At 36.5% G+C, this 27,180-nt stretch overlaps 1 protein-coding gene and 1 long non-coding RNA gene across 11 annotated transcripts; both read right to left on the minus strand.

Moving 5' to 3' along the window:
* Positions 1-785: 785 nt before the first annotated feature.
* Positions 786-2,904, minus strand: LOC136235045 (uncharacterized). The gene is made up of 3 exons (XR_010691624.1): positions 2,854-2,904; positions 1,721-1,882; positions 786-1,069 (listed from the first exon to the last, which is right to left on the minus strand). It is a non-coding gene; the product is annotated as an uncharacterized lncRNA (long non-coding RNA).
* Positions 2,905-17,823: 14,919 nt separating this feature from the next.
* Positions 17,824-26,854, minus strand: LOC136200885 (protein FAR1-RELATED SEQUENCE 5-like). Of its 10 annotated transcripts, none has more exons than XR_010673597.1 (10): positions 26,540-26,854; positions 26,098-26,249; positions 24,715-24,804; positions 24,383-24,485; positions 23,240-23,354; positions 23,031-23,140; positions 22,463-22,790; positions 20,812-22,110; positions 20,043-20,671; positions 17,824-19,958 (listed from the first exon to the last, which is right to left on the minus strand). XR_010673597.1 is itself a non-coding variant. In XM_065991388.1 (10 exons), the coding sequence occupies exons 8-10, from the start codon at positions 22,502-22,504 to the stop codon at positions 20,660-20,662; spliced, it is 1,353 nt and encodes a 450-aa protein (XP_065847460.1). In that variant the 5' UTR covers positions 22,505-22,790; positions 23,031-23,140; positions 23,240-23,354; positions 24,383-24,485; positions 24,715-24,804; positions 25,378-25,434; positions 26,098-26,249; positions 26,540-26,854; the 3' UTR covers positions 17,824-20,659. The 10 variants fall into 10 exon arrangements, 8 of the variants coding, with proteins under 8 accessions (XP_065847460.1, XP_065847457.1, XP_065847456.1 ...); XM_065991388.1 differs by adding an exon at positions 25,378-25,434 and having other exon boundaries at positions 17,824-20,671; XM_065991385.1 differs by having other exon boundaries at positions 17,824-20,671; positions 22,463-22,733.
* Between the last annotated feature and the right edge of the window lie 326 nt (positions 26,855-27,180).

Genomic DNA, 27,180 nt, shown 5'->3' on the forward strand with positions numbered 1-27,180 from the left:
AGAAAGTCAGAGCATGACTTTAGAGTTTGGAAGAGAGAAAAATTACTAAAGTATCCTTTTTCTTTTATTTATTTATTTATTTAGTATTAACTAAATTTTGGGGGAATTTTTGGAGCCAAAACATTTGGCACCAATTAATGAGAATAATTTTATAAAATTAAATAGTTGAATATTTATAATAATATTTTCAACGAGAATATTTTAATATTCTCATTGTAGTATGTTTGTAATGAGAATTTTTTATTATTCTCACTTAATTTTTCTCATAAATAGTTGTTTTTCTTGTAGTGTTAGAGTCGGTTGTAGAAGAACCGTGGCTAATGATAACATCATTGGAGTCCGTTCACTACAAGAAAATAGCTAGTTAGCTACCGCAGTTTTGGTAGCTAATTCAGTAGCTAGAGTGATTTACCGACCGAATTTGGTGGTTTACCGACCGAAAGCGTTCAGTCGGTAAATGACTAGTCGCTGGACAAACGGCGACTATTTGTAACGATAGTCGCAAACTATAGCTACTGATTGATTTAGTCGTTGAGTGGTCGCAAATTTACCGACCATATTTTGCGACTATAAATAGTCGGTAATGGCTAGAATGGAGACACAAGTTGGTCGGTTTATAAACAATTTCCGACGGCATTTCTGTCGGTAAATTGTTGGAAATTCTGTGCAATTTCCTGGGAACTTTTGCCGACTGATTTGAATGGAATTATGACAAATCTCATGGGTAATATACTATAAAATTTATATATAATGATAATTGTAATTACAATTAGGATTATTAAATACAATTATAAACCTATTTTAACACACTCAATAAATTAACCACAAATTAGAAATATATATACATTGAAGCCATCAAGGCGCTCCTATACAGTCACACATGTGTTTCTTATCCCTTGAATTTCAATAGTAGCACCTAAATTAGATGGACCATCAGAACTTGAAGAATGCTCTTGAATTTCTAAGATACCGGTGCAGCTGAAACCTAATTCAAAAATTCCCCCTTCCCTATTAAACACCTCCAGCAGCCTCATAGAATGCTTCAAGTTCTTCAATGGCATTTTTTGGCCTGAATTACCAATCAAAATAAGTACAAGCAAAACAGAACATACAAAAGTGGCTGGAAAAACAAATAAAAACTAAGGAGTTCATGTGTAGCCTGAATTAGCAATCAATATTGACTTTGTACTAAGCAATTCCAAATTGCACTTCCTAAGCAGAAATTCATGTACTAAGCAATTAAGAAATTTATGTACACAGCAGAAATTCATGTATTAACAGCAGAAAGCAATTAAGAATATCCAGTTGCACTTCCAAATTGCAATTCCTAAGCAGAAACTAAAATCGGATTGAAATTACGCATAACAGATCACATGAAACAAAAGAGACATAGGAAGTGTATCAAAAGCAATTGATCACGATTAGAAAAATAATGCAACATGAAAAAGAAACCTAGATCAAACCAATAATTAAAAATGTATAGATGATTGCTAACCGAGTTTCCTCTAAATGATCGCCAACTTCAGACAACAATGAAGCTAAACAAAAATCCAACTTAAAAAAATCCAACTAACTGAAGCAGGGCATGAAAGTAGCATACACAAACAACTAAACCCCAAATTTCTATTTGAAAACAAGACTCAGATCAATCAAAATCGGATCAAATTCATAGCAACAGAGCTGCGTTGAAAGTGTATAACAGTCAAAACTAGGACTTTACCAGTGCATATGCATTTTATCTGAAGACAAACTAGCACATAGGCATTTCATACCGGCGACCATGAGAAGCACCAGAATAAGCGCTTGGATCCAGCGGTCCAACTCACCATCTTCAGAGTTAGAACGTTTTCTGCTTCTTCCCAAAGGAGGTTTCAAATTCGACCTACAAATTCAGAACAAACATTAAGAAATCAGCTTATACTCTACTCTTCTATAGTGATGAAGAAAAAAAAAGGAACTACAAAAATGATAACCAAACGGGCATAAATTACACCTATGGCGACTAAGCTTTTCGCTAACTAACATTATGACCACTATACTTCAAAACATTTCAAAACATAAAATCCAGACCAACTAAATAGAAGATTGATGAAGTCTTAAACATTAAAAAGAAAAATGAAATCAGCTAAAGATCCATGCTTGAAAAAATCTGCTTACAACAGAAACATGCAGTCAACGGTAAGAAATATAGCATCCATTTTACCATAACCAATTAATAAAGGTATACTGAAGAATTACGGTCTTCAAAATGAAGAAATGGATCCTATGAACATGCTCGTACAACCATTCACCTTTACTTGAAAGAAAAAGATTGGATTTCTGAAATTGAGTTGAACAACTTAAAGCAAACAGTGTAAAAGTGTTCGTGAGAAGCAAATTGAAACACCTACTTCAGACACACAAAAACAGAAAGTTTGAAACAACTTGACATGTTTAAAAGAAAAAAAGTCAGATTAAGAAATTCACTGGAAGATTGACATCCAAGGAAGTCGGTAAACAAATCCTTTGATATCACAGATTGTATTAGTTAAAAAAACTAGAAAGCTTCTGCAGACTTTTATATGAGTTTTTCCTTTTCTTTACCTATATTTGCAGCATACTCATTAGGATCAGTAAAAAAAAGCACTCTATAATACAAATGCAGAACGTACAAGCTGATTATATATCGATGTTTACATTTGGGAGCTCATACTATCTCTATCGTGTTTGATTACATTTGCAAAAGAATTAACATTGTAGAAACAAGTGTAAGCTATTAATTGGTATAAAATGTAATATATCAATCCATTACCCATAAAATCAATCTGAGTTAGATAGTAAAATGTAAAACTCGAAATGGAGTGTTACCAGTACCAGTGATCCTGTAGTAAAATTCATCCCAGTGATCAAAGCGCTGGCGAGGCAGAGGCAGAGGCAGAGGCAGAGGCTGGAGAGAAGACAAATCTGCAGACAGCACACTCTGGTCAAGCTTTTTATCTGGTTTTTACTTCTCTTGAAACCTCTAATGTGTCTCATTGAAAGCAAGTATAAGAAATCAAACAAGGATGATTATGGTTTTTGCAAGCAAATGCAATGAGAAAGAGTTTAAGGACAGAAACCAGACAAGTAGAAAGAAATTGAATTCGGAGTAACACACACAGAAAGTTACACTTTAGAGGCAGCGATTATCGAGTTCATGTGTCTATTAGTGAGTTTGTGTCAAACGAGTCAACATTAACTCAATTTAAAAAAATTACTGTCATAATGATGTCAATCTAATTGGATTAGTGACTACTTTGTGTCGTATTTTCGGGGTAACTCCAATTTCACTATACACCTATACTAATCGTTACATTTATATAAGAATATTTAATAATATTGCTATATTTTTCTATAAACCTATACTAATAGTTACATTCATACTTTTCTCTTCTCTGCTTCTATCCATTGGATAGTTGAATTCCATGTTCACCAACCATGGTATCTAGTCCCCGCATACAATTTTTTTAATTCAAAATGAACAAAATAATATCCCTTATGCCTTATGTTACAACATATTGGCAACAATAACCTTAGGAATTTAGAAATGGCTAATTAGAACCTGAAGCAGTTTATCAATAAAATAAGCAGCATTAGTTTAATCAATGAAATTAGCTGCATTAGTGAATATAATTAATTACCTATTTCATGGGTACAGGAAAGGATTAACATAACAACAATTTCAAGTTCAAAAGTTCAACATTCCTAAGATAAAATCACAACTGCATTGAAACTAGGAAACCATTTCAGAGACAAAACGCACACACAAATACAATTAATTAGCAAATCATTAAAATCCACAGTGATTAACATCCTAATAAGTATCTACAATCATCTACAATCATACAAAATGAAGACTGAAATTTCTAGGGCACTAGTGCCTAAAGGATTGCTACCTTAATAAAAAGAAGGCTAGAGCTAACACCCTTCTGCTTCTCGTTCTTCCTTCCTCTATTATCTTTTCAAACTCCTCCAATTTTAGCCCTTCAATTTCAGGTACAAACTCCAGCATACATAAAAAAGTGTCGCCTGCTCCACGATGCTCAGTTAGAGTTAATTGAAGAAGGAAGCCGTAAAGAGGGGAGAGGGATCAGGTCAGATTGTTGAAATAATAAACTTATAATTAATAGTCTTTAATTTGATTCAGTGGATTATCCAAGAGTCATTTCTGTACCTGTGTCTGTATCTGTATTTATAGTGAGTTAATGTGGTTTACTAAGAGTCATGTTTGTAATCTATAAATACATATGTAAGGCAAGAGAATCAAAAGAGAATTTCTTCCAACAATTATACTCTTCCTCTGTACCTCTGAAAGTTTATTTATTTAATCCAACAAATTGGTATCAGAGCCAGCAAAAATTCTCTACAATGTTGAATGGAATGATTCCATACAAATATCCACAATTATCAAAGGAAAATTATGATAATTGGTGCATTAGAATGAAGGCTTTGTTGGGTTCCCAAGATGTATGGGAAATGGTAGAAACTGGATATGAGCAGCCAGAGAATGAGGAGGAATTGACGAATGCTCAAAAAGAGAAAAGGAAGAAAGACCAACAAGCACTCTCTCTAATCCACATGTGTTTGGATGAGAATATAGTCGTGAAAATTTCGACTGCAACAACAGCCAAGGAGGCATGGGAGATTCTCGAAAATTCCTTTAAAGGGAAAGATAAAGTAGTCAAGGTGCGTTTGCAAACCTTGAGAAGTGAGTATGAGAAACTCAAGATGAAAGAGTCAGAGAAAATTGATGAGTTCTTTAATAGAACTTTGGTAATTGTCAATTGGTTGAAGAGATATGGAGAAAAAATGGAGGATGTTCTTGTGATAGAAAAAATCCTTCCTTCTTTGACTCAGAAATTTGATTACGTGGTGACTTCCATTGAAGAATCAAAAGATCTGGAGACTATGTCTGTAGATCAACTCTTGGGTTCGTTACAAGCCCATGAGAAGAGATTAAAAAATAGAGAAGAACCTGTCGCTCAGGTGTTGCAGGCGAAACTAGATTTGAATGATAAAGAAGAAAAGAACCAATTTGAAGGTGGATATGGAAGAGGAAGAGGAAGAGGAAGATCAAGAGGTAGAGGCCGTGGCCGTGGCTAGAATTGTGGATATAATGGAAGAGGTAGAGTTGGCAGAAATTTCCACAATAATGAAGCCACAAATAATCAGCAATGGAATGCAAGAGGACGTGGTAGAGGCAACAATTTCCAAGGCCGTGGAAATAATTGGCATGGTCGTGATAAATCTCGTGTGCAATGTTACAATTGTCAAGAATTTGGGCATTATGCTGCTGAGTGTAAATCTGAACCTTTTAAAGACGAACAGGCCAATTTTGCCGAGGAGGAAGATGAAGAATCAACTTTGTTACTGACATGTAGCGAATATGAAGCAGGAGCAAGGAGTCTTGGTATCTAGACTCGGGAGCAAGCAATCATATGACGGGAAATAAAGAACTTTTTTATAAGCTTGATGAATCTAAGAAAGGAAGTATTTCTTTCGGTGACAAAACAAAAGTTCCAGTTGTGGGAAGTGGTGACATTCTTATCAAACTGAAGAATAGAGATCATCAATTTATTTCTCATGTTTATTATGTTCCAGCTTTGAAATCCAATATTTTGAGTATTGGACAACTTTTGGAGAAAGGTTATGAAGTGGAGATGAACAGGAATAGGCTGGTTATGAAAGATGGAAAGAAAAAAATGATTGCAAAAGTTCCTATGTCTGCAAACAAGATGTTCAAATTAAAAATCAGCAGTGATCGTCCTATGTGTTTGAAAGCCTCATCAGATTCTGCATGGCTGTGGCATCTCAGAATGGGTCACTTGAATTTTGGTGGACTGGAGCAAATGTGCAAGCAACAAATGGTGTATGGATTACCTTCCATAAATCATCCCAATCAGATTTGTGAAGGGTGTATGTACGGGAAGCAATTCAGAAGGAGTTTTCCAAAGGAGTCTTTGTCAAGCACATCAAAACCACTTGATTTGGTGCATGCAGATATTTGTGGTCCCATTAATCCGAGTTCACATGGAGGAACCCGGTATTTCTTATTATTTATTGATGATTATACTCGGAAAACATAGGTTTATTTTTTGAAGGCAAAATCTGAAGCATTTGAAGTGTTTAAAAAATTTAAAGCACTATTTGAGAATGAAAGCGGTTTGAAGATTCAAGCATTGCGAACTGATCGAGGAGAATTCACATCTGAGAAATTCAATCATTTCTGTGATTATAATGGTGTTCGTCGATTGCTTACTGTTCCAAGATCTCCTCAACAAAATGGTGTCGTGGAACGGAAAAATAGAACCATTCTTAACATGACCCGAAGCATGATGAAGTGCAAAGGTATGCCAAAAGAATTTTGGGCAGAAGCAGTAACATGTGCAGTCTATTTGAATAATAGAAGTCCTTCAAAGAAGCTTTTGCAAAAGACCCCCAATGAAGCATGGTGTGGAAAGAAACCAAATATTTCTCACGTAAAAGTATTTGGTTGTCTTGGTTATGTTCATGTTGCTGACGAATTGAGAAGCAAATTGGATGATAAAAGTGAGAAGATGGTGTTTATTGGCTATGCAAAAAATTCCAAAGGTTATAAATTTTATAATCCTCGGAATGGAAAAGTTGTGATAAGCAGAGATGCAGAATTTCAAGTAGAAAGCTCTTGGAATTGGAAGATTCCAGAAGATGAAAATTATGATTTTCTTCCTGTATATGATGATGATTTTGCAGGTCAAAATGAAGATGTAATTATCACACCACCAAACTCACCTTCCACATCTCAGACAAATGTGACAGACTCATCCCTAGAAAGTTCATCAGAGAGGCAGCCTCGAATGAGAAGCTTGAGTGAGATTTATGCAGAAACTGAAGAAGTAGATAACGCTACTTTATTCTGTTTGTTTGCTAATACAGAACCTGTACAATTTGAAGAAGTTGTTCAGGAAAAGAAATGGAGACAAGCAATGGATGAAGAAATAAATTCCATAAAGAAGAATGACACTTGGGGAATTGGCAACACTGCCAAAGGGAAAAAAAGCTGTAGCAGTGAAGTTGATTTTCAAAATAAAGAAAAATGCCAAAGGAAAAGTGGAGAAGTATAAAGCTCGCCTTGTTGCAAAAGGTTTTTCTCAAAAGGCCGGAATTGATTATGAAGAAGTTTTTGCTCCGGTGGCTCGAATTGAGACAATTCGATTAGTTATTTCTTTGGCAGCTCAACAAGGATGGAAAATTCACCAAATGGATGTCAAATCAGCATTCTTAAATGGAACTCTTGAAGAAGAAGTTTATGTCAATCAACCATTGGGTTATACTTGAAAGGGCAAGAAGATAAGGTGTTGAAGTTAAAAAAGGCTTTGTATGGCCTTAAGCAAGCTCCAAGGGCTTGGTATTCTGGCATCGGTGACTATTTCCAGAAGAATGGCTTCACAAGATGTCCATATGAGCATGCTTTGTATATCAAGGAGAATGAGGATGGAAAAATAATGTATGTATGCTTATATGTTGATGATTTAATTTTCACAGGATCTGATCAAAAGATGATTGAAGAATTTAAGAAGTTGATGACAAATAATTATGAGATGACGGATTTGGGGCTGATGTCATATTATTTGGGCATTGAAGTTAAGCAAAGTGATGAAGGTGTCTTTTTGTCTCAGAAGTCATATGCAGAAGCTATTTTAAAAGAATTCAAGATGGATAAATGCAATTCAGCTTCTACGCCAGTGGATTGTCGAAATAAGTTGTCAAAGCATGATGATGAAGAAAAGGTGAATCCAACTTTGTTCAGAAGGTTGGTTGGAAGGCTGAGATTTTTGACATGTACAAGGCCAGATATCTTATATGGAGTTGGACTCATTAGTCGTTACATGGAGGTTCCAACTTTAATTCATATGGAGGCAGCAAAACGAATACTTCGATACATCAAAGGTACACTGGATTATGGTTTATTTTACTCTTCCCAGAACAATTTCAGATTGTATGGATTCAGTGATAGTGATTGGGGAGGAGATGTTGATGATAGAAAAAGCACTACTGGTTTTGTGTTTTTTATGGGAACTGCTGTTTTTGCTTGGAGTTCTAAAAAACAAGCAATTGTTACACTTTCAACATGTGAAGCAGAGTATGTTGCAGCAGCTTCTTGTGTTTGTCATGCAATATGGTTGAGACGGATGTTAAAAAGTTTGAAGTTTGCTCTAGATGGAGCAACTGATGTTTTTGTTGATAATAAGTCAGCTATTGCGTTGGCTAAAAATCCGATCTTTCATGATAGAAGCAAACACATTGACACCAAGTATCGCTTTATTAGAGAATGCATTGGAAGGAAAGAAATTCAACTCAAGCATGTACCATCCAAAGATCAAGTTGCTGATATTTTTACTAAAGCTTTGAAGTTGGAAGATTTCAGCAGACTGAGAGTTGTTCTTAGTGTTACTAAGGGATAAAAAAAATTATAAGTTTAAGGGGGTGTGTTGAAATAATGAACTTATAATTAATAGTCTTTAATTTGATTCAGTGGATTATCCAAGAGTCATTTCTGTATCTGTATTTATAGAGTGTCCAAGAGTCATTTCTGTACCTGTGTCTGTATCTGTATTTATAGTGAGTTAATGTGGTTTACTAAGAGTCATGTTTGTAATCTATAAATACCTATCAATACAAAGTAGTAAGGCAAGAGAATCAGAAGAGAATTTCTTCCAACAATTATACTCTTCCTTTGTACCTCTGAAAGTTTATTTATTTAATCCAACACAGATGTCTGAAAGGAGAAAGATTAAATCGGAAAAAAAGAGAGGAGAGTGGCTTAAGTCGAAGAGCAGACCACAGAGAAGAGGGGGAAGAGGGGGCTTCGGTCGAGTTTCAGAGCGTAGAGAAGAGAGGAGAGCGGCTAGGTCGAGAATAGAAAGAATTTTAGGGTTTTTCTTTTTTAATGTCATATTTATATTTATTTTTTCTTTTTTAGTTTTTTTTCCGATTAATTTCTATTTTGCATTGCTAAATAAAAATACACGTGGGTAACATAGGCATCAAAGTGTTCCGCTACTTTCTGCGACTATACAAAACCATTAGCCACTATAGCGGTCACAATTTAGCGACTGAATTATATGTAGTCGCTAATTTCGGTCGCAAAGTAGCATTTTTCTTGTAGTGACTATTTAATCTGAAATAAATATTTTAACATGTCATTATTTAACATTTGACTCAAACAACTATTAAGAATCAGCTAACTTTTACTAAACAAGTTCATACAATCCTGTAATCAAATAAGCTATTCAAATCAGTTATTCAAATCAGCTGATAAAAAAAGTAATCAACTAACTGTTAATATAATCAACTAACATCTAATTGACAAACATGATCTATATAATTATTTTTAAAAATAAAAAAACTAAATAATATATTACTTTAAAACACAAACAACTTATAATTATTTACATGTAAGAAACGCGATAATAAATTTATTCCAGCATTCAATTCGAAAGACGATGACTCTTTCTTTTCTTTTTTGACCGTGGCATAAAGCATATTAAAATTACATCTCAACGCTTCACCTTTTGTCCTCGTCTCAAACTACATGTGTACAGTCAGGATTTACTAGACGCTGGATTCACTCACACCAAACTCTCCTATATATACCCCTCTCTTGCCTTCTCTCTTCTCCATTACTCTCAATTTCTATCTCTCTGATCTGATTAATTTGAGAATCAACAAACAAGTAATTAAAAAATGGCGAGCTCATGCTTTTCTCTTTGTTTGATAATGGTGTTGATGGCCGGATCTTCCATCGCACAGTCGCCGTCTTCATCACCTACTAGATCGGGGCTTGCTACACCACCACCAGTATCTGCTCCTACTCCAACTCCAACTCCAGTTGTGAAACCACCGGTTTCTTCTCCTTCTCCATCGAGTACCGCTACTCCTCCGGTGAATGCTCAATCTCCGGCTATACTGTTAACTCTCCTCCATCTCCTTCGGCTTCACCTACTAGATCGCCGCTTGCTACACCACCACCACCCCTATCTGCTCCTACTCCAACTCCAGTTGTGAAACCACCGGTTTCTTCTCCTTCTCCTTCTCCATGGAGTACTGTTACTCCTCCTCCGGTGAATGCTCAATCTCCGGCTACTGTTAACTCTCCTCCTCCTACAACAGGTTCTCCTTTTCCTTCTGTACTCCCGCCGTCTACAATCTTTGGTTCTCCATCTAATGCTCCTGCTCCAGCTGAAAACGCTGCCGTATTCAATAGATTTACTATTTCTGTATCTTTAGCTATCTGTCTGCTCACCACCGTTTTGGTTTTATAGAGTCTATATTATCCGATATTGTTTCTGTTTTTATTTATTTAACAATTCTTTTGTATTATTCACCATAGCTGGTGGCTAATATGAGTAATTTTTTATATATGACATTTAAAATAGTTAATAATACATGAGTATTTTATTTCTAATTAGGGGTGTACATAGGTTTGGTTTATTGAACTGAAGTGATTGAATTTGGGTTTTTGATATTTGGCTTCTGTATCGGTTTTATTTTTAAGTGTATTTCAGTACTTAATACTGAACCACACTGAATTACATATATTCAACATTATTTTATAAATATACATATATTTGATTTTATAAGTTTATTTTTTTTTATAATTATCATGATAATCAATTAATATAAATGTATTTTTGAAGTATTTTAATTTTTTTATTTTTGAAGTAAATTTAATGATAAAATATAGTGATTTATATTTGTTATTTTCAAAATTTTTTTGACTAAAATCGTACGGTTTAAAACCGAACCGAATTAAATATTTGGTTCGATAGTATTTTGGTTTCACATATTATTTGATTTGGTGTTGGTGTGAATTATTTTAGTAATTTTTGTTCGGTTTGGTTCGGTTTTGAACCGATACACACCTCTACTTCTAATAATGGTAGCAAAATAGCAAATTTATTTGTCTCTAACATTTGACCTCTAACTTTAACATTTAGGCTTTATGTTGTATCTTAATTATAATTCGTTGAATCATCCTATTATACTTTAGTTTAATGCGACATAAATTATGTTTATAATATCCCAAAAGAAAAAAAAAAGTGGTTATGCATGGGTACATTTAGGGATGACGGGACGGAGAATCCGATAAGGATCCCCATGGGACGGGGATGAGGATCATTTTATTCTCTATGAAGGAGATGGAACCGGGATGGAGATAGGTATCCCTGTCCCGTGTGGATCCTTGTCTCCGCCCCATAATCTTCGATAAGGATCCTCGATTATTCCCATGATAATTGATTTTTTAATTAGGTGATTGATTGTTTTCAATTGTTTGTTAGTTTTTTGTGATTTGAAATTTTTGAGGATGATTGTTAATACTTGGTATTATTAGCCACTGTTTTTTAAACGTTTTTGTCTTTATTGATTCTAAATATAAATGGTGATTTCCCGCGGAAAATGAGGAATGTTGATAACGTTTTTGGAACATCTGTAAAACGAGGAATGAAGATCTCCATGGGGACATGAATAGGGGATAAGTTTGTTTCCGATTAGCTCGTGGTGACCGAGATGGGGAATCCCGGACTAGTCGGGAACGGGGATGAGAATGCATTCTCCACCCTGCCCCGTTTACATCTCTCGTAACATTGAAAATAACACTTTAAACAAGTTTAATATTAGATACAGTTGAAGCAAGTTTAAGGGACTATTCAGAACACCAAAAAAGTTTGTGGAACTAATTAAGGTTTTTGAATATATTTAGGAGGAATTGATATATCAAGCTTTAAAAATATATTTTCATTAAGCCCTTGTTTGGGAGGAGGATAATGGGAGTAAATGAGAGTAATGGAAGGTTAAGTATTAAGTTAACCTTGTTTGGGAGTTATTTTTTGAGAGTAAATAGAGGTTAATGGGGTTAAATCTTTACTTGCTCTAACCTCCAAAATTGGGGTTAATGGAAGTAACGTAAACTTTTTAAAAATTTATTGTCTCTGGAGAGTAAATTTAACCTTCATTCCCCTCCAAATTTAAACTCCCAAACAAGGTTAAACATTTAACCTAATTTACATCCTATAAACTCCCAAACAAGGTTAATTTTTAACATTCCATTCCATCACTTCCCTTCCCTTTCCATTACCTCCTTTAACTCTCACATCCGTTAACCTCCAAACTCCCAAACAAAGGCTAAGTCATTAAAAAGGAAGAGATAGTAAAATTATTTCCTATTTTAATTTAGCAACTTTTTATTTTATAATCTTAATATAATACACAACTCTGGTAAAGATTAAAATAATTTACTTGAAGATTTATAATTAGAGGTGGTGATTAATGCTAAAAAAAAGCTAGTTTAATCAATTTTATTTTTCTTCTAAGTAATATCAGTAAAAATGATGGAATGGTTAAAAAAGTTAGTTTCTTGTCCTTCTCCTTCTCCATCGAGTACTGCTACTCCTCCTCCGGTGAATGCTCAATCTCCGGCTATTGTTAACTCTCCTCCATCTCCTCCTCCTCCACCTACAGCAGGTTCTCCTTTTCCTTCTGTAATCCCGCTGTCTACAATCTTTGGTTCTTCATCTTATTCTCCTACTCCAGCTGAAAACGCTGCCGTATTCAATATATTTACTATTTCTGGATCTCTAGCTATCGGTGTGCTCACCACCGTTTTTGTTTTATAGAGTCTTTATTATCTGATATTGTTTCTGTTTTTATTTATTTAACAATTCTTTTGTATTATTCACCACAGGTGCTGGCTAAGGTGCTGGCTAATATGAGTAATTTTTTATCTATGACATTTAAAATAGTTAATAATACATGAGTAATTTTATTTCTAATTAGGGGTGTTTATCGGTTTGGTTTATTGAATTTGGGTTTTTATGATTTCGGTTTGGTATCGGTTTTATTTTTAAGTGTATTTCAGTACTTGATACTGAACCATCACTACAAAAAAAAGCCCTTTACCGACGGTTTTTTTCTACTTTAGCGACGGTTTTAACCGTCGTTAGAGATAGTAGCGACGGTTTTAAAAACTGTTGCAAAAGTGTTGTCAATTCCAGCGTTTCTACTTTTACCGACGGTTTTATTAGGGCATCGGGGAAAGGTTTTTAATAGGAACGCTATCCTACTGGCGGTTTAAACTTTCACAAAAAAAAACAGGATTTAGCGACAGAACACAGGTCGGTAAACTGTCGCTAAAAATTTAGTATCTCAATGAAAAATTTACCGACGAATATTTTGTCACTAAATCCCTGTTCAGTAATGCCAGAAAATTCATTTTTTCTGGACTATGTCTAACTGTAGCAAACAGTTATAACCACATACATCATGCCATTCCAATCACATCATGCCATTCCAATCAAATTTTACAATAAACCTCACCAATATTGTCAATACTGAAACTAAAAATAACAAAATCTGAAATCAACAATTGAACTTCTTCATGTAAATAAAGACCTTGAGCTATGCATATCTCCTTTTTCACTTCTTTGAAGCATGTTTTGAATCCTTCATCTGTCTACCTATTTTTCCTCTCCTCTTTACTGTAATCGCAACGAAATCTAGAATTTATATTATCCTCGTTAAATCACCCATCCAACCTATCAATACATGCTTTTGGGAGTAGGAACTTTCAAAATCAGAAGAAATTAAATCTAGAATTTATACTAACCTCGGCCACAATGAAGGCGTGGTACCCATGTGGAACTCTATAGGGCAGTTCGACTACGGCAACGGGATCAGCTATCCATTTGGCTTAGATGTCTGTGTCAAGGGAGAAAGATAAAACCCAAGGAAACAATAAAAATTCATGGAAATAGTCCCTAGAAAATTTGCTATTTGAACATAAATGATAAAAGTGGGCGACTATATACCGCCCCTAAATTCCGGTTCCACTGCACCCTATTGACCCTTTTTCCCTTCTCATTATTTCAAACAAAACTTTTGAAAATTCCAAATCCTCTCTACTTCTTTTCCGTTCTCAAAAAACCGACCTAAAACGAGATGGCACGAAAAGTAGGCATCGGCAAAGGATACATGGGTATTACGGTAAGTTTTTCCGTTAAAACATTTAACGAATTCGTGATTTTAAGGGCTGAAAATCGGGATTAAAATCCCAGATTTTCAGCCAGGCGGGTGCGACGCACATGCTCCACCTACGGTGGAACGCATGAACTATGCGTTCCACCGTAGGTGGAGCATGTGCGCGACGAGCGATCCACCGTATGGTGGATCGCACGGCGCACGCGCTCCACCGTAAGGTGGATTGCGCGGCGCATGCGCTCCACCATACGGTGGATCGCTCATCGTACGCGTTCCACCTAAGGTGGAACGCGTACAAGATGTGCGCTCCACCTTGTGGTGGAGCGCACGTCGCGCCCGTTTGGCCTAAGGGCCAAACGTTTGCGGCGCACTAGTCGGCCCTAAGGCCGACTGATGCGCCGCACCCGTTTGGGCCTTAGGGCAGGTGGTGTAAGCCACCCGCCCAGGCCAAAAAGGGCCAAATTTTGATTTATTTTTTTTTAAATTTGTACGGACCGGGCGTAGGCACACCCGAACATATATAAAAAAAATTATGGTAAATTGAATATACTAAATAAATAATATTACAGGATCAGGAGGGATCTGACCCTAGACACACGTCTTCACGTCCTGTTACTGCATCTGCTCGGCGGGAGCGGGCGGAGCAGCAACGGTACATGGCGGACGCCCGAAGGGCACATGCAGCACAGGCGGAGCGTGCTGAGGGACAGGATGAGGCGACTGATATAGACATGGACGGGGATGCCTCTATGCATCGTCCTAGTTCTGATACTATCCCCATACATCGTGGCGTCGTGACGAGGGGTCGAGACGGACGATTTTCTTCTACCGCAGCATCTTCTTCTGGTAAGAGAAATTTAAAAATGTGTTTATTTGTATTTGTTTTAATCGTGATTATTGAAAAATATACCAAAAATTTAATGTAAACCGTTTGCTGTAATTTCAGGTAGCAACAAGCGATCGAGGAGTGTAGAGGATGACTGGGTTGTGAAGGACCCCGTCCCCGGGGGTCCATTTGATGGTGCTGTGATCCCGAGCTTTCTGGGACATATTGCATGTGCTATCTGGGCCGGTCAGGATAGGGGCGTCCTTAGGTGTCATACCAGATTAGGGTATTGCTCGAAGCTGAGATCATGGTACAGTGGTTCTTCCAGGACGATTCAGTCGCGTATCGAGTCATCTGGCATGTTCCATTTACCTGGTATTATGCACAGTCACATAGATGCTGCTCTGATCACGGCATTTGTAGAGCGGTGGCAGCCAGACACGTCATCATTTCACATGCCATTTGGCGAGATGACCATTTTGATGCATGATGTGTGGGAGATATTGCGCATCCCCGTAGATGGTGCCATGGTGACTGCTGATGCGACTATTGATGAGCTTAAGGAGTGCGTGATGGATTTGTTTGGGATGACTCGGGTTCAGTTAGATGCCCGTCATTATTCTTCTGGTGGTATACGAGCCGCTTCCGTCATGGAGCACTGTGGAGGTGATCGGATTCCTGAGACCCAGGCTATAGCTTGGACGTGGCTGATGCTCGGTTCCACCTTGTTCGTAGACAAGAGTGGTGACCGCATCCGACCTTCTTGTCTGTTAGAGGTGCAGGACTCGGCGGCTGGAGCCGTTGGACTTTCTTGGGGATCAGCTGCACTAGCATATCTATACCGTCATCTTGGTATTGCTACCAGAGGAGATTGCGGGCAGATGACGGGTTGTATGACATTGCTCCAGTCCTGGATTTATGAGTATTTTCCTTTTTTCAGGCCACATCGAGAGGCAGTTACAGTTGACCCGGATCTTCCTAGGGCTTCGTTGTGGCCATCTATATCGATGGAGAAGAGCGATGAGCAGCTGAGAGCATTTCGTGCCCGGCTTGATGTGTTGACAGCAGATGAGGTATACTTGCTATATAATTATAAATACTGTTCAATTAAAACAAATTTGTATTACTTGTATGTGTTAATGTAATTTTATACATCTGTAGGTCATGTGGATGCCGTATGGCCCTGATGCCATTACGGAGACCCCGAGGACTCTATATTCTGGATGGATACGGTATCGGGATGTGATCGAGCCGTACATGCCGGGGCGATGCCTTCGACAGGTTGGACATGTGCAGACCATTCCTAGACCGATATTGCAGCCTTCTAAGGTTGTTCGCCCGTGGACCAGTTTGAAGTATCGTATAGAGGTGCCAGCTGTGATGGTGCAAGGTATTTGGGACTCTTTTCCCCAGTCGTCCGTCCTTATATTGTCTGTATTCACTCCAGCACATACTCCATCAGATTGTGAGGATCGGTACATGCATTGGTACACCCGTCACTCACACCCTCGTCTACTTCTGGAGATTGTTGCACCCGGACCGACTGTTTATACTCGCTCGAATAGTGAGATTGTAAGTTATTTTTGGTTTTTCTTTACTGGTCTAGTAATGTGAAATGATATTTACTGAAATGTGAAGTGATACTGACCTTGTTTTTTGTTCCTTACTTTTTACAGTGGGTTAGTCGATTATCTGGCTGGGGTGAAACTGTGTTGGATCACATGAGTCATCTGGACGAGGATGCTGCGATTGTATATAGGCAGTCGTTAGAGCAGATTATGGGTGCTTGGCATTTGGCCAAGTGAGTTATGACTGTATTTCGAAGTATTTTAGTACTATTATGACTAAATTTGGTATTTTGATATTTTAGTACTATTATGACTGAATTTGGTTTTTTTTGTGGTACGTTTTGTTATCTATATATAATATAAAACAGTAACGATGGAACTGAGGTGTCACTTCCTCCTTTTTTAGTGATAAAAAATTTAATATATTAATTTTAATTTTATTATATATATTTATCTATAAAAAGATTATTTTATCCGTACTATATCTAAGAGTTCTACAGAATTTAAATTAATCCCTAAAATCTCTCTAATTCTCTACACATCTATATATAATATAAAACCGTAACGATGGAACTGAGGTGTCACTTCCTCCTTTTTTAGTGATAAAAAATTTAATATATTAATTTTAATTTTATTATATATAGATGTCTATAAAAAGATTATTTTATCCGTACTATATCTAAGAGTTCTACAGAATTTAAATTAATCCCTAAAATCTCTCTAATTCTCTACACATCTATATATAATATAAAACAGTAACGATGGAACTGAGGTGTCACTTCCTCCTTTTTTAGTGATAAAAAATTTAATATATTAATTTTAATTTTATTATATATATTTATCTATAAAAAGATTATTGTATCCGTACTATATCTAAAAGTTCTACAGAATTTAAATTAATCCCTAAAATCTCTCTAATTCTCTACCCATCTATATATAATATAAAACAGTAACGATGGAACTGAGGTGTCACTTCCTCCTTTTTTAGTGATAAAAAATTTAATATATTAATTTTAATTTTATTATGTATATTTATCTATAAAAAGATTATTTTATCCCATATATTTAAGAGTACTACAGAATTTAAATTAATCTCTAAAATCTCTCTAATTTTCTATATATCTATATATAATATAAAACAGTAACGATGGAACTCAGATGTCACTGCCTCCTTTTTTACTGATAAAAAATATAATATAATATATAATATATTAGTTTTTATTTTATTATTATATTTATCTATAAAAATATTATTTAAAGTAAATGTGAAAATCAAATAATAATATTTAATTTATATAACACATTTATGTCATTAATTGTAATTATTAGATTGTATTTTTATTAATATTTATATATTAAGATGAATCCGTGCATCGCACGGACCAAAAACTAGTTATTGCAAATTTAAGAATACATTAGAACGACATAAACGGCATAAACTGTAAAAATACATTACAACGACATAAACTGAAAAAATACATTACAACGACATAAACGGAAAAAAAGACATTTGTCACTATCTTCTTCGTACTCGTCAATGCTTGGTGAAGATGTCGCTGGTACACCTGACTGTATTGCAAGGTATATCTCTTTCTCCTCTGCAATATTCGTCTCATATTCCACAGGAAAAATGTTCCATGGAGCATTTCCTCTATTTCTTGGCCAATCTCGTCTTGGAAGGTAATCGTTCTTTGAAGCGCTGATACTCTGTAGTACTCGAACCTCTAATTTATAGCGATCCCAATTTTTCACGATCGAGTAAGGATAAGTTCGATGAACCTCATGAGAAATTTCAGACTCTGTCCATCTTAAAAAGATGATGGAGTTGAAATTTTTTTTAGGGATAATTCCCCTCTGATTATCACGCAGTAGTCTGGCGAACATAGCTTTCCAGTCATCAATAGGCATAAACCACTTCAGAAATGTTTGAATATGACTAGGAATATTTCCTTCATTCAAAGTGTTCAACCATTCCTCTAGAGCAAATTCAAAAGGCATGTAATACATATAACATAAGAACCATAGCATGCGTAGTGAGTATATTGGAAACTCACCAGCAGACGGAAGCTTGAAGCAAAACATAAATGGAGTTTCAGGATGGAACATTGCTGGACTCACAAATGTCTCTCCATATACACGGATTGCGTAGTATTGGTAATCAAGCATCTTCGTCGTGCAATCAGACTTATTCAAAGTTGATACTATGCTTTTCTCAGGAGGAAAATTAGGGAACTCATTGGTAAAATCAGATGAAGTCATTTATGTTTGAGAGTTTTCGTTGAAATGAATTTAAAGAGTAAATGTGGATAACTGAAGTAGAAAATTTGTTTAATTTTATAGATGGAGAATATAGCCGTTGGAATATAGCCGTTGGAATACCACCTGTAACATTACAGAACCATACAGAATTAATCAGAATTCACCTGTAACATTACAGAACCACACATAATTAATCAGAATTCAACCTGTAATATTACAGAACCACACAGAATTAGTCAGAATTCACCTGTAACATTACAGAACCACACATAATTAATCAAAATTCAACCTGTAACATTACAGAACCACACAGAATTAGTCAGAATTCACCTGTAACATTACAGAACCACACATAATTAATCAGAATTCAACCTGTAACATTACAGAACCACACAAAATTGAACAGAATTCACCTGTAACATTACAGAACCATACAGAATTAATCAGAATTCATCTGTAACATTACAGAACCACACAAAATTAATCAGAATTCATCTGTAACATTACAGAACCACACGGAATTAGTCAAAATTCACCTGTAACATTACAGAACCACACATAATTAATCAGAATTCAACCTGTAACATTACAGAACCATACAGAATTGATCAGAATTCACCTGTAACATTACAGAACCACACACAATATCAAATACTAATATCCCTTAAGTTTGGCCAATCTGGTCCACTATGTCACCCTATCCTGATAGAAGCGCTCCCATCCTACAACGCTTTGGCCTCGATGCACAAACCACCAGTGTACTATAGGGGGCACCGGAAAGTTAGGCGATAAATTTAAACGTATTTAGTGCTGGCAGTGATTCCCTAAATGAGCTATACAAATCTCACGTGATGGTCTTGTAGCAGTGGATGCGGCATACAATGGTAAGATAGTACCACACAATGCTAATGTGTCCCCACCTGAGAAGCCAAATAACATGATAGCAGAATTGTACATTGTAGCAACCGGCCACAAGTCATCCCAAACGATCATCCAATAATCCGGCGTACAACCTGCACCGTCCCAACTTACTCTACGAAGAGCTGCATCAACAGTATCAACAAACACTCTTTGATACAGACAACGGTTAGCAATTACTTCATTTCGAATGTGATGCCTAACTGTCTGCCACGCTTCTTCGTCACCAAAAATGTAAGTTGCTACCATACGGAAACCACAATTTCCATCACCTACAACGTCGTAGTATGATTCGACGTAGCCAACTATTTTATCGGAATGTACGAAGTCAGAACCATAATACGTTTTTCCATCTGCATTCATGTATATTAGTGTAAAACAACTCTATATTGCAAAACAGTTATAAAAAAAAGTTAGGTTTATCAGATAAACATTACTTGATGAGGCAGCATTATGTACCGAGGATGACGAGCTAATTCTGCCACTTCTACCACGACTCCTATATGAACTAGTAGAACGAGCCCGTCCACGATGAGTTTCATTGTATTCCCAAGAACTCGACATACGTTTTGTGGATTTGCTCACCTTAGGTCGCCCCCGCACGTTAATTTTGACATCGGGTTCGGTGTACTGAGCTTGATCAGGGTGTAGTTGATCATGGATAAACATTGAAATATTACGCATTACGGATGGGTCGGCTTTAGAGACTTGGTCCACTAAGGACTTAAAATATCGCTGCTCCTCGTTCAGATCATTACGCCCGTCATTTTTATCAGTGTGACCATGATTGATTAAAAGTGTTCTCCAAAACACGTGAACACTCTCAGAACTGATCATTTGTTCCAGATCATAAGCTCGTTTCAGCTCACATGCACATGGTATCTGATGCGATGTTCTCAATACACAACCGCAACGCACGTACACTTCATGGCTCAACCCTCTCATGCGCTCTAACTATTGATTCAACAACTGCAGACAGTAATGAGAGACTTTGAATACAAGTTGGCTTAATGGGCGTCCGGCGAAAGTGACTGCTTGACGAAGCCGGGACTGCTCAAGCATGTACCTGATACGAAGACAAAATTATTATTAGTTAGTGAAATGATACAACCATAAATGCAAATTCTAAAATCGCAGTAGAAGAAATTGCAAATACATTATATTGGTTGCTTGTGATTCAATCTGCTTGTGAACCTTCTGTCATACCGTGTCAAGGGACCCAGTTGCCGTATTGAGCCATTGCTTTAGACTAGCATGTTCGCTCTCCACTCGACAAATAGTTGTGTTGCCAAAATGTAGGAACTCCTTTGTCCAAGCAACAACAAACTTCTCCTTATGCACCAACCACGTCTCCTCAACATACGAGATAACTCCTTTGAACCTGCTCATCTTTTCCTTCATCATCATAAGATTGGTCTCGTACTCCTCAATGGTTAATGATTCTAATATTGTTCTCCATTTGCCATTCTTGAATTTAGAGGCAATGCCTTTATCTCTAATGATTCTATACACACGATCTTCCACATCCTTATTTATATGCCAAGTGCATAGCAAGTGCGCTGCTTGTGGAAAAACTTCTTGTATCGGCTTTAATAACCCAAGCTCCCTGTCACTAACAACAACGGTCGGGTTAAGATCATCCCCAAGCAAAATCTTCAGTCTTTGCAAAATCCAACGATAGCTCCCTTCGGTCTCGTCTTTAACAATAGCATACGCTATCTTGAAGTTATTATTGCATGGCGTCATCCCAACAATCTCAACAAACGTCATTTTGTACTTGTTTGTTTTGTACGTTGAATCAATGCCGATGTACCAGTGGTAAGTCCTGAACATATCAACTGACTCTGGATGTGCCATGAACACATGCGTTATCACACCTGAATCAGCCTGTGTGTAATTGACATATTTGTTCTCCACAGCAATATGGTAGAATTGACTAGCCAGGTCTCTACCTTCAAACGCGTCCCTCCTCATTTTGTCCCTGTAATTATATATGTGTTTAATTACTGAGTTGTCCTCTGGGTGTTTTTCTTTAACTGCTGCTAAAATAGCACAAGGCTTTGCTTGAGCTGAAGTCATATCACGCATAATTTGTTTAGATGCGATACTGAGTCCGCTCATTTGCCGACTTCCCTCTGGATACATACGCATTGTATGGTTATGCATTCCAGTTAACCCAGCCTTAGCCTTTATCCCCCATCCTGAAAGGTCTGCATGTTGAAAGGCTTTAATCTGAAATTTACAGCGGCACACTTTAGTTTTACTTTTCCTAATTGCAGGATCTTCATCAATTTTCACAACACCTCTATATCGTTCACCCCGTGAACAGCGCAACAACTTCTGTTTTCCCCCATGTTTGTGCGAAGATATTACAATCTCAAACCCATTCTGAATAGCTATCTTTTTTGCCCAATCAATAGCATCCTGACTTGAGGGGAAAACGGTATCCGTTATGAAACGCGAACTATAATCAATGTTATCGGGGTTCCAATCTTCTATCGGTACCTGAATATATGAAAAATTGATATTAAAATTACAAAAAAAAATACTTCGGGGCTATTTCTCCCGTTCAAAATTAATTCGAGGCAATTTCTGCCCATTTTGGCCTGAACGGGCAGGCTGCCCGTTTCACCATAGGTGGAAACGGGCAGCGCGTACTGCCCGTTCCAAAGGTGGAGCGGGTGGCGCGTACCACCCGTTCCATGGGTGGAGCGGGTGGCGCGTACCACCCGTTCCTTAGGCCGAACGGGTAGTTCATCCGTTCGGCCTAAGGAAAAGGTGGTAATCGCCACCCGCCCAGGCAAAAACCGAAATAAAAAAAAAACCTAAATAACGTTTTTAATAATCGTAATATTACCTCGTGTTCGAACTCATTGTCTTCGGGAATGCTTTGATCCATTTTTGTCAAATCCGGGATTTGTGCTCGGGAGAGAAAAGTAGAGAGTTTTGAAGGTTTTGGGAAAAAAAATGACAAGGGTAAAATGGTCAAAACGGTGCGGTGAACCGGAATTTACGGGCGGTATTTAGCAATATCCATGATAAAATTGCTAAGGTTTTAGAGAATACCATCTGAAAAATGGATCAGAACCCTTTTCTAATCTTCCAATCACTTCAAGGGAACCTTAAAACTTGTCCACCAAGCAGAAACAATAAAATTGCTAAGGTTTTAGAGAACCAGAATTTGCCTTAAAAAGGACAATAAAACCAACAGCCACCATCATATACATGTACAACCAAAAACATTATCACCAGTCAAATGGAAACATAAAAAGTAAGTTTCAATAACGGAAAATTATTTGACTAGTTTATTATGTTCTTGGAAACCATTCTCTCTACGTGTTTTGTGGGTTTGTTTAACTTCAGTTTCAGCACAGAATTGAACTCTTAGTGATCTCAACAATAATTTATAAAGGCACAGCACTCACCTCAATTAAGGCGCTGTATCTTCTGTCCACTTTTGATGTAAGGTGGAGAGCCTCAGAATGGAAAGGAGAGTTATTGCCGACAAAAAGTGGAAATGGTAATCCATTAAAGCCTGTTACACATTCCGAGTTTAATAATCAAGTAAACAAAAAAATAGAAGCAGAGAAAAATTGCTAGCATTTGGGTTATAAGGATGTAGAGTAATACTGACCCCCTTCTGGTCCCACAATTATTAGTCCGCTCGATTCTTTTCTTGATGAAGACAATATACTAACCACCAGAGTAGCTTCTGCTGCTGCCAGAAAAGATATCTTTGACTGGCCAATCTGTATAGAAATAAACAAGAGCCAAAATTTCAACATATTCTCGTCTTGATGATTCAGGAAGCAAAAGAAAACCAGTTATTACTCATGTATTGCATGGTTAGACCCGAGTGTGGACTTAACCCCAGCTGACTAGATAGTCTACCGTGCATTCAATTTTGGTGCACGGAATATATCATGAGACACAAGAATTAATGTTGCTGTGTCTCCCAGAAGATAATCTGTACTAGCCACTAAGGATTATATAATACCATGTACGTGCGAACGTTCCAAGATAAATGATCAGCAATTAATTGGCTCTTTCTATGTTTACTTCATCTATCCAAATCTAGCTACTAACACAACTTAAAAACATATTTTTATGAAATTCTAGTCACTACGTTGGGAAATCAAAACTCACGAGTAGCCAAACAACACAATGGAGAAATAAGAAATTAGTAACTGTTTCTGAATGTATTGAATAGAAACAAGTAACAGAGGTCCAAACCGGTAACACTATGATAAATAAGAAAGCAAAATACAGAAACGTTTAAGGTCGGCAGTCCCTAAGACAAGTCCACATAAAAGTTTAGAAAATTTGTTTTCCTTAAAATCAATCATGGTAGCCTGCAGGAATTTACCCTGAAAAAAACCATAAACTTATATCTTTTGCAGCATTATACTTCCTCGAGAACCAAACAGAAAACATGCCAATCATGATAAAGCTTCTTATTGTGATCCAGTTCAATGCTTACATTTCTTCCTATTTGTAACTATTAAATATACCTTCCAATTTATAATTCTTTTTTTTTTGTGCTTCCATCCACCAAGTTATGATGAAACTCAGAACATAATTAGAATTTAGTATAGTATTCAGATTGCAACTGTGTAAGACATTTCCATGTCCAAACCTAAACATGAACTTTAAATTGACAGTATCAATAAAAAACTACAAGATCATGCTCCATTACGATATTGTTCTAAAAACATGACTCAAAGGAAATAGCAGAGATAGAGTGCAGTAGTCTTGTTATATATACAAACCAACTCACCTCTTCTAGAGGAGAGTGAATATCTGATGGAGTATGGCTGTGTTTTTCAGCAAAAACAATAGCTTGTCCCAATGCAGCCAAAGGAGCTTTTCTAACCAAATAGCTATATTCTCCACGAGTTTAGTCATATTAGAACATACAGTAATAAAGCCTGAGGTAATGAAATAGTAAATCCCCAATTCTAATACCCAGAATATCTACTATGCTCACAATCCTGCGATGAAGATTCGAGAACCAATAATAGACTTTGCACAATTAACCAATTGTCCCAAGAGGTCTCCAGAAAGCACCAAAAAAATTTAATATAGAGAAAATTGAGGGTCAGTACAAACCTTGGTAATAGAGTATCAACCTTTCCCCAGTCATCGCAACAGCTACATTTCTACCAACTCATTAACTTTGCTTCTATCCTTTAGAACTTCCTTCAAGAGATAATCAAATGCACAGTTGAGATAAAAAAAGAAATAAATATACAGAAAATACATAATCCTGAAGCTAATGCAATGGAATGGCTTAGAAGGAAATCTGAGGCTACTGATAGCTGAAAGCCCTCAAAACAGGACATAGATGAAGAAGAGTCAAGGGATGCACAGGTCTCTCTCCTACCTTATTCTATTTCTATGCTAAGCTCATGCTTAGTCTTAGTCTGACTGCAATCTTTTGTAAGTACTGAACTAAAGTATACCCTTTCACAAAGTGAATATACCTGCAAAATATTCTGAGGCACCAAGTATCTGCAGTATCTCTTAAGCATGGGCAATGATTCAATGTTATGCAGTTGGGTATTGATAAGTTTATAACTCATTCTACCAGTAATCATGCAGCAATTGGGTATTATTTTTTATGGTAAGCTAGGGAACTGAACCCAAATAGGAAGTTATGTAGTTAATTAGCATTGAAAGACTTGACAAGCTATGATTTAAAAGTGAGATATAAAGTGAATGAAGGATCAAAGCTTCTCTATGCAACTATCTTATAATGGGTCAAGGTCATACCTACAAACGCTTCTGCTTCAATACTTACATGTTCGTAATTGAAGTTCAATTCCCACCCTAAAAGCCCCAAAACCAGAGAATCAATATAGGAAAAATTAAACGTGTGATGCATTTTCAATAGAGTTCTCACGAGTAGACATGTTGACCTTTGTCTGTCTATACTAAAAATTGAAACAGAAGTGGCTGAAAATTAATCATAAAGGATACTAAAATTGCTGGCATCTTATCCTATGCAATCAACCAGGTAAGGACACATGTAAATGAAGAAAGCAGTCAAAGTAAAAGTTCATAATAGATCATAGTAGACAAACATAAATAATAGGGTTTCTCTAGAAGAGCACAAGTCCTGATGGATGTCAATCAAAAATCAAAAGAACCTGTCCTCAAAGCTATGCTCAATGTCAAACTGAAAAAATATTGACCTTGTAGCAGAGTATCCTTCTAAGCCAATGTGCATTCACAGTAAACAGAGTATCCTTCCTACCCAATGTGCATTCACAGTAAAGCCTGCTTTATTGACATTCATACTGAAAAAATATCCCATTGACCTAGTGTTTCTGAAACAACTCTATTCAAAATGTGTGTGAATGAAGCAAGCATTTGTGAGTAAAACTAAGTTAAACAGCCACTTTATCAACAAGTCAGATGTACCTACGCTATACTTTTTCAAGTGAGTTTCAATCTTGTGTTGTCATATTTGATAACATTAACCCCTTATACCTGCAGTTGAAGCTTGGACAAGTCACCAATTTCTGCAGTTGAAGCTTGGATAAGTCACCAATTTCTGCAGGAATTTCCCTTTGCATCTCAGTTGAAACCAAGATAAAGAATTTGGAGGTTGATGCAATGGGACAAGTTTGCTGGAATTTGACCTGCAATTGAATTATTTTTTAGTCTCAAAACTTGCAGCCTGAATAATGGACCGATTTCTTCAGGAATTTGGGTGTGCAGTGACTTATAGGAGAGTGTAATATCTCTGAGGAAGCTGAGATTTCCAATAAAAGGAGATATGGAACCAATCAACGCTTTTGAGGTTAGATTGAGATCTACAAATAGTTTAGAAACCTCAAGCACACGAACTATAAGAGAGCTGAGAATGAAGAGCCGTGACAATTTAACACAGGAAAACAAAAACAAAAACGATAAATGAAGATACCCAAACCTGGAATGTTTAGCAATCCAAAGTGCAAATAGCTTGTCCAAATTGCAATTGGTGTGAACCGGAGTTGGAAATCTAAAGTAGCAAAAATCCCTTGTTCGGAGACCAGATTGCATTAAGGATGTCGCCATTTTCGCAAGTTTCCTAAAATCGCTGTGGACGGCTAAGTAGAGAGCCGTTATAGTTGAGAGAAACGGCAAGATAAAAACTCTATGTCGAAGTTGAAAGACGGAAAGGAGAAGGATGAAAACGATGAACGTTTGGCAGAAGAGTAGTCGCAAAAGGAGGAAGAAGAGGGGGCGAGGGAGAGATGATATGAAATTGGCTGATTAGGGTTAGGGATAGTTTTTCTAAATGGGCTGGGCTTCATAAAAATTTAGCTCAAAATATTTCTCCAATTAAAATAGATGTATTTTTTAGCTATATTTAAACAAAATGTTGCTATTAAATTGTTGGGAAAGAGTACTTTTTTTTGTAGTGCATACTGAATTACATAGATTCAACATTATTTTATAAATATATATTTATTTGATTTTATAAGTTTATTTTTTTTTAAATTATTATGATAATAAGCAATATAAATATATTTTAGAAGTATTTTAATTTTTTTATTTTTGAAAGTAAATTTAATGTTGTATTTGTTT

The sequence above is a fragment of the Euphorbia lathyris genome, chromosome 7 (genome assembly GCF_963576675.1).
Source record: "Euphorbia lathyris chromosome 7, ddEupLath1.1, whole genome shotgun sequence".
In the NCBI taxonomy this organism is placed as follows: Eukaryota; Viridiplantae; Streptophyta; class Magnoliopsida; order Malpighiales; family Euphorbiaceae; genus Euphorbia; species Euphorbia lathyris.